The sequence below is a fragment of the Hemitrygon akajei genome, chromosome 1, assembly GCF_048418815.1.
Source record: "Hemitrygon akajei chromosome 1, sHemAka1.3, whole genome shotgun sequence".
NCBI classification, from domain to species: Eukaryota; Metazoa; Chordata; class Chondrichthyes; order Myliobatiformes; family Dasyatidae; genus Hemitrygon; species Hemitrygon akajei.
Window position 1 is genome coordinate 42,082,705 of NC_133124.1, and position 12,591 is coordinate 42,095,295.

General features: G+C 40.1%; 1 protein-coding gene across 1 annotated transcript in view; it reads right to left on the reverse strand.

Annotated features, from left to right (window-relative positions):
* Positions 1-9,071: 9,071 nt before the first annotated feature.
* LOC140726026 (cytochrome P450 7A1-like) overlaps positions 9,072-12,591 on the reverse strand; it is a 40,376-nt gene continuing 36,856 nt past the window's right edge. The window contains exon 6 of the mRNA XM_073041925.1: positions 9,072-9,817. Coding sequence (XP_072898026.1) covers positions 9,524-9,817 — 294 coding nt within the window. The 3' untranslated portion in view covers positions 9,072-9,523. The remainder of the gene's footprint in view (positions 9,818-12,591) is intronic.

Below are 12,591 nucleotides of genomic sequence, written 5' to 3' on the forward strand. Positions count from 1 at the left end.
GCAACCAGCTAATGGGTGGGTGGGGGTTCAGCGATGTGGGTTGTTTAACAAGGAGAATAAGCCTGTCGAGTCCGCCGCTGGACCCTCGGTCAATGACCCGGCCAGATGTCAACACGTTCAGGGTGAAAACAGCACAAATTCAACAGCTGGAGAAACAGTCACAGCAGATCCCTCGGCGGTTATCGTCTAGTGTAAATAGTTTCGCAATCATCGACCGAGTATCGTTTTTAGACATTATCAGGTGCTTATGTGTAATGCATCCGCATAAAACAAATCATCGGATCTTGACCGCACTGTTGATTGTAGAATTTATTACTGTGTGTATTACATATATGATGTCGACACGTCATTTCATAAAGTGCTTGGGGACCCTAACGAAGTTTATATATTACTGTATTGAATGTGTATTGCTTTAAAAATAAGGAGCATGTAATTGTACAAATATTTAGTGCACAGCTGATCATTCCTGCTTATCAGCTGGCAACCCTTTTTTTCTTTTTCCAGTGCAGATAGGGCAAAAGCAAAAGAAATACACCATAGACCACCATCTTCTGGGAATATTTTGTCTTCTGGATTTGTTCACTAAGATCTAGAGGGAGGGAAGACTGCAATAACGATGTCTGGCACTGGGAGTTTTGCTTTAAAAGTGGGGCCTCTCAGGAGAGGGCATCTAGACGTTCGACAAAGTTGGGTGGGGTCTGCTAAGACAAGTAAATTTGTCATTCACAGGAAGTCATTTTTTCATGGGTTATTGACTGCTAAAATGGTCATAAATATAACGCAGGATTTAACATAGGGGATGGGGGGAGGTGTGAAAACCAGTTACCAATCCTAAAACTTTCAGCATGGTATGGATACGCGGTGAAATGCGTAACAACACATTTTGCTTTGAAAGTGATGAGGACTATGAGGGATTAGTGACAGGCACAACATGGGGTAACCGGGAACAAAGTACTTTACTTTTCACTTTATCGTTGCTACGGCACGCAACCCACAAATCCCTAGCAGTCCATTTTCCACATTCTGCCCCGTAACTGAGTCCACCACCCGTGGATGTAGTGTTTACCTCTGTTGAAGTTACAAAGTGGCACCAAATTGGAGATTTGAGAAGTGAGGAATCGAGACATATTTCTCCAAGAGACTGCAAAAGCTTATTTTAAATGATGTTGCCATAAGTTGTATTTTTTGGGGAAATCAAAGTTGTTAATGTCGTTTATCGATCTGAAACACTTTCAACTTGTGTGGAATGATGAAATATGACTTGTTGCCAAATATCAGTGTGATAGCCGCTTTGTCATGCAGGTATCAGAGAGGTTAATTGTTAAAAGTTCGCAGTAAGGAGTATTCTAAAAAGTACTGGAGTCAATCGCTTTCACCGTCACTGTCTGAAGGGACTCCACTCATTCTAGTTCGTGCCTTGGACACTTGGTGCCAAATTGTGACTTGTTTATTTAAAAATTCCTCCAGAGGCACCAAGCACTGTCCACTGGATTTCCTGTTGGATTTGTTAATATTGCTTGGATTCCTCACAAGTTTTATCAAACACTTGTGTCTCCAAGTGGCAGGCCTTTGAGTCATGTAGTGGCATAAAGAGATTGGAAAGGATGGTTTACTATAAGAAAAAAGCAAAAGATGTATGCAGGATATTGTTGCACTCTGTTAGCTTGTGCAGGCTGTAAAAAGATTTTCTTGTAGGTTAGAGACCACTGCACACGCTAATAGAGTGCAACAGTATCCTGCATACATCTTTTGCAGTTTTCTGGAAAAATCCCAAGACAAAGTTGAAGGGGCTGATCAAAGGGGATGGCTACTGGGAAAGTGAAGTTATCAGCTCCATTTAGCTTCAGGCCTTTCTCTAGTAAGACACAAAAATCCACCGTCATCTAACATGATTCCCAATCTCTTTCAGAAACAGGTGAAGGAAGCCTCTGTTGGACACCTTATGCATTAACCTCCTGTTAGTTGGACCTCTTTACAGTTTTTTTTCCATTCCAGCTAAAATTAGACGGAGTGTTTCTGGCAGTTTTTGATTATCTTCATCATTGTCCTCCTCTGAAGGCTTAAGTATTTACTTATAGATTTGTCTTTTCTTACTCTTGTCCTCTCGGTTAATATCATCCATTAAAAATAATAAAATTAATAACTTTCCTCTCCCACGGAACCTGGCACATTTGAATTAACTGCAGATGTCAGCAGATTGACAGTGGGTTGCCACAATTCCTGCAACCTCCATCTTACCTACTTCAAAGTGTATTGTTCAGATTGATTGGTTGAAGAGCACAAACTGTTGTTCATTCTGCTCTCATATACAGATGCCCCATTTTAGAGCATTTCAATGGTTCAAGTGCTGACTAACAAGTTTCATTCAATCCCTGTAGAAATCTGTGTGCAGTTAGCAATGTAGTAAACAATGTTTGTTGTTGCCTCTCTGACTATATAATATGGGACATATATTTTCATTTATACAAAAAACTAAAGCTGCTCCTGGATCAACCAATGTGCTACTTCAAAGTTCATGGTAATGTTTTATCAAAGTGTGTACTGTACTACCCAGAGATTCATTTTCTTGCAGGCATTCACAGTAGAACAAAGAATTACAGTAGAATCAATGAAAATCTACACTCAAACAATGGATGTTCAAAAGAAGATAATCTGCAAATACAAAAAAAAACAAATAATACTGATAACAAGAGTTCTAAGTCATTGAAAGTGAGTCCATAGGTTGTGAAATCAATTCAGAGTTGAGGTGAGTTATATACGTGGGTTCAGGAGCCTGATGTTTGAAGGGTAATAACTGTCCCTGAGCCTGGTGGGTTGGGACCAACAGATAGCAGCAACAAGAGAATATAGTCTGGATGGTGGGCACCCTTGATGATGGATGCTGCTTTCTTGTGGTGCTTGAGCCAAAGGTTAATTCTTATAAAGGGAAAATTGAGGACTACAAGTTCTTAGTATCTGAAGTGAATCTTAAATTCTATAAACTTATTGAACTTATAATCAATAAATTTATATATCATAACTATAAATCAGTATTTATATAAATAGATTTGCTGCTGACATTGTTGTTGGCAGAATTTCAGAAGGTAGTGTAGAGGAGTGAGATAAATTGGCTGGTTGAGTGGTGCTGCAACAAGAACCTTACAGTCAACATCAGCAAAATCAAGGAGTTGATTATGAAAGGTGAAGTAAGGAGAACACACACCAGTCCCTATTGTGGAGTCATTGGTGGAAAGGGTGAGCAATTTCAAGTCCCTGAGTATTGGCATCTCAAAGGATCCATCCTGGACCCAACACATTAATGCAATCATGAAGAAGGCATGCCAGTGGCTCCACCTCAATAGGAGTTTGAGGAGATTTGGAATATCTTGTTAATTTTTACAGATATATGATGCAGAATATTTTCACTGGTTGCAACACAGCCTGGTATAAAGCTTCAAATGCACAGGTTTGCAAGAGGCTTCGGGGGATTATAGAGTCTCAAAAATAAATGCTAACATTGCATTTATTTTCTTACTACCAACCTATCCTATGTTAACCTTTAGAAACTTGTAGGAAACACTGCACTAGGTCTCCCAAGTCCCTTAGAAAACAGAACTCTATAGCACAGTACAGGCTGTTCAGCCCACAATGTTATGCTTACTTTATTATGTAATCTGAGATCAATTTAACCCTTCCTTGCTACATAGCCCTCCGTTTTTCTACCATCCATTGCCAATCATCTTTGCACCTCAAATGTGTGAATTTGTCACTCCCTCTTAGACATAATCAATGCCTTTCTTCCTTCTTACCAAAGTAGGTAACCATAAACTTCCCTATGTGGCTAATCTTTAACACAGTTTTATCTTCAGTTTCAGTTTCATTTTGGGTGTTCAGATTTCCTTCAGTAAGATTGTTTTGATTATGAAGTCTTTACTTTCTTTGGCCATGGCTTGTTCTGTAAGAGTCTTGGAAATGGCCAACAACAGGAGAAGCAGAACATGGGAAATGTGGCATATTTGTTCTTGTCATTGTTTTCCCTCATTCAGTGCTGTGTCTGAAGGTGGGCAGATGACCCCCCAACTCCAACACTTGGTGTTTGTGAGGAAGGAGGTTAGGCAAGTGTTCTTGCAAAATGTTTGTCTGGGCCCTGGATAGTCAAGTGACATAAAAGTCGAATTCACTCTGTCAGTATTCATCTCCAAAAACAGGAATAACAAAATGGTACTTTATCATTTGAAATTCCATTGTTATGTGGTACCAAGATTGTTATCTGGTTCTTGGATGTAGAGCCAGTGCATAACACCCTCACAGGAAGTCCACATTGAATCCATATTTGTGTGCCGATACTTCCTTTTTCCGTCTCCTCCTGCCGCTGCGATTGCAGCTCGTCATGGAAGGGATGTATTCTCATAACAACATGATTGTGAAACAGGTAACAAGTGTCCCAACACAACACTCACAAGTGTCCCAAATGCCTAGATAACAGAATTTCAAGACATTGATGGCTAAACTTTGAACTCTGCACTCGATTCCTGTGGCTCAGCATGACCAACACCCCAAAGAGTTGAGGAACAAATAAATCCCTTTAAGTAGTCTGGTGCTAAAATATGGCTGGAACCACAGCTACCCGTAGAATAAAAAATGCAAGCTCCCTGCAAATATGGCATTTCATTTGATGGTCACACAGCAGCTGCATGTTTAGGTAGGCCATTCTGGGTTCACAGAGGAAACCTGGAGTCCTATACAAGTGCAGTAAATCAATTCTCTATTGCTGTCAGATCTCTGCGCTTGCTGATATTGCTTAAGTAGATGAAATACTCTCTTTAGGTAGACAGCACTAGTGACCCATAAAATGGGAACTATGGAAACGCTCAGCTGCCCCCATCTGAAATGATTTGCTGGCTAAAAAATACAGAATGAGAATGATCTCTTACTGTTGCAAAGGTGATAGGTTTCTGTCAACACTGACTCCAAAAAACTTCCATTTCCCAGTGCATTGCTCTTTGAAAAGTTGAAGGTAGACTCTTACCTTTATGGTGGATAAAATCCCCAGGACTTAGATCCACATCCCTTCCTTCTCCAGCACTCTGTGGAAAATATAGGGCCCTCTCCTCTTCTGACAGCCAAGCACTGAAGGCTTCATGGAAAGGGTCACTCCAAAATAGGTCAGTTATAAATTGCTACTCCATCTTTGCTGCCTCTACAAGCTTCAGGAGTTAATTGTTGCTTCCCCCCTCCCGCCACCCCCAATAAAATGAAACTGGTTGCTTTCCTCCTGAGGAAACATCAGGCAGCTGAGCTTTGTCATTATTTTAGTTTGTGGGTCACTGAAATGGAGAATAGAGCATTCATCAGAAGCTCAAGTGGCCACAACAGTATGTGAACTCCATACAGACAGAGGTGGTTAGAATTGAATTCCAAAAGCTGGAGCTTTGAGACAGCTGCACTGCTTGCAACACCACCATGATGCACGACCTATCGTGACATGCCTGAGATCATATAATCACAAAATGTTAAGTGAAGGTTGGAAAAAATCTGCACAGTAAGAATGACAAATTCTCCAAGTAATTTATTTATGTTGAACTTTCAAAGGGCATTTACTGCTTAAATACCATAAAGAAGAAAGTGACATTCTCCAGGTGATTCACGTTAGGAATAATAATATTAATAGAAACTCAATGAGATAACTACCAAGTTTACTACCTGGAACATTCTACAAGGCCACAGAAAGGTGGCTCAGTCATATCTTTAATTTCCATTTCCCTTCAACCATCTCTCCCAATTCCAGGAACAAGTCCAACTCGTCACTACTATATAAAGTAAGTGGATTAGGCTGTAAAGCCCTCAAAGGGCTGGAGGTCCCATTTATATCTTCCTTTAATTTTTTTTTAATGAAAGATTATTTGCAAATAATTCAAATGAAGCATAACCAGAAGCTGGAGTAATTTTTGTTTAAATTATCATTTGTATTAGAAACAACATACAGTATGCTGGAAGAGATCAGGGTTGGTGGGAGGAAAAAACTGTCGACGGTTTTGGGCTGGAACTCTGCATCAAGACTGAGAGTGAAGAGACAAGATGGTCAAAATACAGAGGGGAAAGGGAGTAGCAATAAAGGACTCCAGGGAGACTTGTGTATTGAGGAGGGTTATAAGACCATGACCATCAGATATAGGAGCAGAATTAGGCAATTTGGCCCATTGAATCTGTTCCACCACTCTATCATGGCTGATCCATTCTCCTTCTTGAGCACAATCTCCTCCCTTCTTTCCCATATGCCTCTGTGCCTTGACTAATCAAGAATCTATCATCCTCTGCCTCCCCCACCATAGAAAACATCCTCTCCACATTCACTCTATCAAGGCCTTTCAACATTTAATAGATTCAAATGAGGTTACTCCTCATTCCAATGAGTAGAGGCCCATAGCCATCAAATGCCCTTCATATGAAAAGCCTTTCAATCCTGGAAACATTTTCATGAACTTCCTTTGAATCCTCTCCAATATCAACACATCCTTTCTTAGATAAAGGGCCAAAAATTGCACACAATACTCCCCATGTGTCCTCACCAGTCCTTATTAAAGCCTCAACATTACATCATTGCTTTTATATTCCAGTCCTCTCAAAATAAATGCCTTCCTGACCACATACTCAACCTGCAAATTAACCTTTAGGGAAACCTGCACAATGATTAGTCCTTTTCACCTCAGAGTTTTGTATTTTCTCTCCATTTAGAAAATAGTAAACACTTTTATTTCTTCTACCAAAGTGCATGACCATACACTTCCTGACACACTATTCCACTGGCTACTTCTTTGTCCACTCTCCTAATCAAAGTCCTTCTGAAGCCTCTCTTATTTCCTCAAAACTACCTGCCCCTCAACCTATCTTTGCATCATCGGCAAGCTTTGCCACAAAGCCATCAATCCAAGTCATTGGCATAGAATGTAAAAAGAATCGGTCCCAACACAGACCAAAAGAACACTATTCGTTGGCAGCGAACCAGAAAAGGCTCCCTTTATTCACACTCTTTGCCTCCTGCCAATCATCCAGTACTTTATCCATGCTAGTATCTTTCTTAATGTGTTGTGCAGCCTCATGTGTGGCACCTTATCAAAGGCCTTCTGAAAATCCAAGTACACAACATACAGTAATTCTCTTTCATCTATCCCGTTTGTTACTTCTTCAAAGAATTCCAACATACAATATTTCTCAGCAATGATTTTCCCTTAAAGGAAACCATGCTGACTTTGGCCTATTTTATCATTTGCCTCCAAGTACACTGAAACTATATCCTTAACAATCGCCTCCAACATCTTCCCAACCTCTGAGTTCAGACTAATTGGCCTATAGTTTTCTTTCTTCTGCCTCTCTTCTTTTTTGTAGAGTGACATTTGTAATTTTCCATTCTTCTGGAAGTATGCCAGAATCAATTGATTCTTGAAAGATCATTACTAATGCCTTCACAATCTCTTTGGCCACCTCTTTCAGAACCCTGGAGTATATACCATCTGTACCATATACTTTCAGGCCTTTCAGTTTCCCAAGAACTCTGTCCCTGCTAATGGCAACTTCACACACTGCTGCTCCCTGACACTATCAAACTTCCAGCATAATATAAGATGACAGGGGAGGTGAGTGGGTGGAGTCAGATGACTATGGTAGGTGAATGATGGTTTGAGGTAGACAAAAGGGAGAGAAGAAAAAGGAGAGGATAACAACAGGTAAAGGTGAGAGTGTAAAGATGGTAGATGGCTGCTGGACAGTGTTACGAATGTGCCACAACTCTGAGGGGCTGAAGGGTACAAAGTCGCCCCCTCCTTTTTGAGAATCGCAAGATCGCTTTTAATTCGGGTCTGGGACCCAGGAAATTAGAGAGATACACATCATGGCAATAATGAGAGAGAGAGAGGGACGCCAGATCACAGCCCCGGCAGTTGCCATAGACAACACAGAATACACAAGGTAGGGGGAATGCCTCCTAACAAAAGCGGGACGGAACCATTGATTACTGCCATTATCTCTTGGAGACGGAATTGTGTATTGAGTACTGTACTATTCATTGAAGCCCTCAGGGGACGACCAGAGTGGGCTGGTTGAGGGATTGTATCATCACAACCTGACTGACATCTGAGACCCCGTGAGTCAGGATAAAAGAGGGTCTGGGGAACAACCCCTTTAGACGCACCAGGAGAAATGCTAGAAATCCCGTGACAGTGTTTAATAGCGACAGCCGGTGGGGCTCGCGTGCGTCCTTTCCCTTTGCCAGGGATTGGCGGCCTTACCACGGAAGAACGGCTTAGCTAAAGGAGAGGCCACAAGTGAACAGCCACACTAACGAGACTCTGACGGATCGAAATCATAAAAAGGAAAGCCGGCAAGTTTCTAAAAATCTCTCTCTCTCCAACCAAAAGGCTGCAGCCTGAATGAACTGAGTGACTTTTATATTTCCATCGGACAATACATTATCCCCTAGACAACGATAGAGCTATTTCTTATTGATTATTATTATACCTGCACTTTTAGATTTAGTATTGACGACGTATATTATCTGTATGGTTGCACTGATATTATTTTTGTGTATTTTTACTAATAAATACCGTTAAAAATCGTATCATCAGACTTCAACAGACGTCCCTATCTTTGCTGGTAAGTGACCCAGTTACGGGGTTCGTAACAACAGAGATAAGCAGGAAAACCAGTGGAGGATTCTGATAAATAATGGAGATGAGAATGGGAGCCAGGGAAGGGAAAGGTGAATGACAGTTTGAAGCAGATGGGTGTTGGGGGCAGGGACATGTATGTGAAGATTGTGGATGAGGGAAGAGGAAGGGAACAAAGGTGGATGAAGGAAGGACAAGGGGAAGACTGGGTCAAAATGGCAAGCCGAAAGGATCAGAAGAAGGTGAGTGGGGTAAGGTGGAGATCATTTACATTGAGTCATATTTTCAACACAAATAATCCTGGAGAAGCCTTCAAGAGCCACTGGAAGAATTCTCTTTGTGAAGGCCAGGTACCCTGAAATGGGTTCACTTAAAGACTGTTTTCTTTGCACCAAGATTTGGGCAAAGAATGGGTTTCAGAAAGAATTTAGTTGAATATATTTATTAAAAACAAAAATAGGAAGATATGTTAAAGGGCTGAGATAATATTGGTAGGAGAAAGACTTGTGTGCATTCTGAACACCTGCACATGCTAGACTGACAGAATTACTGTTTTCCATGTTGAATATTATTATATAATTCCATATATTTCTTTATTGATGAAACATTGCCACTGATACCAACACCCAACTGCAATACTGCAAATTGTTACTTCACAAATTCAATCCTGTTTTCTACAATTGGAAGTCAAAAATTAAGTAACAGTAGGATACATGCAACACTTTGAAAACTTTAATTACTATAGAAGTGTTATAACAATTGGTTAGCATAGAACTATAAAACAGAAGAGTATTAGTTCTTTATATAGCATAATAAAGAATTCTTCTATACTGTACTAGGCATTGTGCCAGAATCTAGTTTCCTGTGATTTCAGTAGGTTATTATTTCAGACGATAACGGAACTGAACATCATGGACTGGTTGGAGAATTCCTAACCCACACCTTGAATTATCCCAGGCTGGAATGGGTCCTGAGGGATCAAGTAGTTCTATGTCAAAATAGCATAACAATATAGACAAAAACTGTTTGATCTCATTGATAGCGAAGAAACGACCAGGACACATACTGACACCACTGCCAAATGGCAAAAGACAGTGCTTAAGTTTTCTACCATTTTTGTAGAATGCAGTCTTCTCTTTTCCATTCTCATCCAAAAATCTATCATATTTAAATTCCTGAAAGAAAAGAATAATATTTTGCTTTAATATACTTAAAAATGATCACAGAAAAATCACCTTTTTGCAATATTTTAAAGATGTAATGAATCCTCCTATAATTTTATAATATGTAGCTTCTTATATTACTGTAATAATATGAGAAGTATACTAAAATAGGAAGAAGGCTAGGATAGATGATAAGATTCGGTGGTTACAAGTCTTTTAAATTAAGGCTGAACTGAAAGGTAAAAATATGTAATCATATACTTATTTGATCATTTAGTGATACATTTGAAAGCTTTCAGCAGAAATTCCCCAATAATTGACTACATGTAAGAAAACGTGTGTCTTAGATTATCCACAGATATAATCTGGACCAGACTAAGATTTTCATCCCTCTACATTCCTTTTAAAAGTGCAATAGGCTCAGCAGTGATTATGAGCTGGTCTTGCATATTCTACTGGGAGAGCTAGTTGAAGTGAACAGAAAATTAAATATGGCATGGAAAGGTAGCAAGAAATAAAGGAGAGAATTCACTGAATAGATTCAGTAATACTGCAACATGGCATAAAAATGCAATAAACCATACCTTGCAAAGATCTTCAGACAAACAAGAATCTCACCCTCATACAAGTCATTGTTCCAGAAATTAATTTTAGTCCAAGTGACATTAACGATCAGTACAGTGGTATAGAAAAATATATGGGCTAAGACAACATCCTAACCAAGTTGTTTATGACTTATAAATCAGAATCAACTAGTCTTTTACCATGAGTCTTACAGTGAAACTCATCAACGTGAAAAATTACCTGAATAGTTCTACAAACAAACACTAGTCTGATATAACTCAGCCAAGTGTTTCTCCTTCAGTCTCCTGATAATCATTAGTAAAGTGATGGCATTATCACAATTACCAAAGGTCAGACACTTCAATAATCTGCTAACATTTCATCTGTTACTTCAGAATTACTCAACTCCAAAGTTCACTGTAATCATAGAACCATAGAGACATAAGCCAAAGAGAGGGCATATAATAGAGCAAAAATTAGTTTGACCTCAATGTTTGCGAAGATGTTGGAGTCGATTATCAAGGATGAGGACTCAGGGTACTTGGAGACTTATGATATAATGGGCCATAGTCAGCAGGGTTTCCTTAAGGGAAAATCTTGCCTGACAAATCTGTTGGAATTCTTTCAAGAAATAACAAGCAGGATCACTTGATGTTATGTACTTGGACTTTCAGAAAGCCTTTGACAAGGTGCCACATACAAGGCTGCTTAACAAGTTATGAATCCATGGTATTACAGGAATGTTTCTAGCATGATAAGGTGTGGCTGATTGGCATGAGGCAAAGAGTGTGAACAAAGCGAGCTTTTTCTGGTTGGCTGCCGATGACTAGTGGTGTTCCACAGGGGTCTGTGTTGGGACCAATTCTTTTTGAGTTATATCTCAGTGATTTGGATGGTGGAATTGTTGGCTTTGTTGCAAAATTTGCAGACAATAAAAAGATAGGTAGAGGAGCAGATAGTTTTGAGGAAGTAGAGAGGCTACAGAAGGACTTAGGCAGACTAGGAGAATGGGCAAAGAAGTGGCAAATGGAATAGTATCAGGAAGTGTATGGTCATACACTTTGGTAGAAGAAATGAAAGGGTTGATTTTGAGAGAAAATACAAAAAAAACTGAGGTGCAAAGGGACTAGGGAGTCCTTGTGCAGGATTCCCTAAAGGTTAACTTACAGGTTGAATCAGTGGTCAGGAAGGCAAATGTGATGTTAGCATTCTTTTTCAAGAGGACTAGAATATAAAAGCAAGGATATAATGTTGAGACTTTATAAAGCACTGGTGAGGCCTCACTTGGAGTATCATGAGCAGTTTTGGGCCTATTATCTGAGAAAGTTTGTGCTTAAACTGGAGAGGGTTCAAAGGAGGTTCACGAAAATGATTCCAGGATTGAATAGCTTGTCATATGAAGACTGTTTGATGGGTCTGGACCTGTATTCACGGGATTTCAGAAGAACCTCATTGAAACCTACTGAATGGTGAAAGGCCTTGATAGAGTGGATGTGGAGAGGATGCCTTCTATGGTGAGAGAATCTACCAAAGATCAGAGGACACAGCCTCAGAATAGAGGGGCTTCCTTTTAGAATGGAGATGAGGAGGAATTTCTTTAGCCAGAGAATCTGTGGACAACTTTACTACAGGCAGCTGTGGAGGTGGAGTCTTTATGTATACTTAAGCCAGAGGTTGATAGATTCATGATTGGTCAGGGTATAAAGGGATAAGGGGAAGGCAGGAGACTGGGGCTGACAGGAAAATTGGATCAGTTATGATGAAATGGCAGTGCAGACTCAAATGGACCAAATAGCCTGATTCTGCTCCTATACCTGGTGGTCTTGTAACACTGAAATGGGCCTTTGTGCCCACTGAGTCTGTGCCAGCCATCAACCACAGTTACACTAATCCCATTTAAAGAAAAACTCCCCACATTTTCATTAGCTTGCTTCAGATTCTACCACTCACTCACACGAGGGGAAATTTACAGTAGTCAATTAGCCTTTTGGCCTTGAGGATATGGGAGAAAACAGGAGTATCCTGAGGAAACTAATAGGGAGACCATGCAAACTCTACAGAGATTGTCCAAGGTCAGGACTAAACTCAGAATACTGGTGCTGGTAGGCAGTGGTTCAATTAGTTGCTTCACTAATCAGATGTTCAGATCCTGTTACAAATACAGAATCAAGACGACATTTGACCAAAAGGTTACAGCACAACTTTCTGTGGGAGCCAAGGAG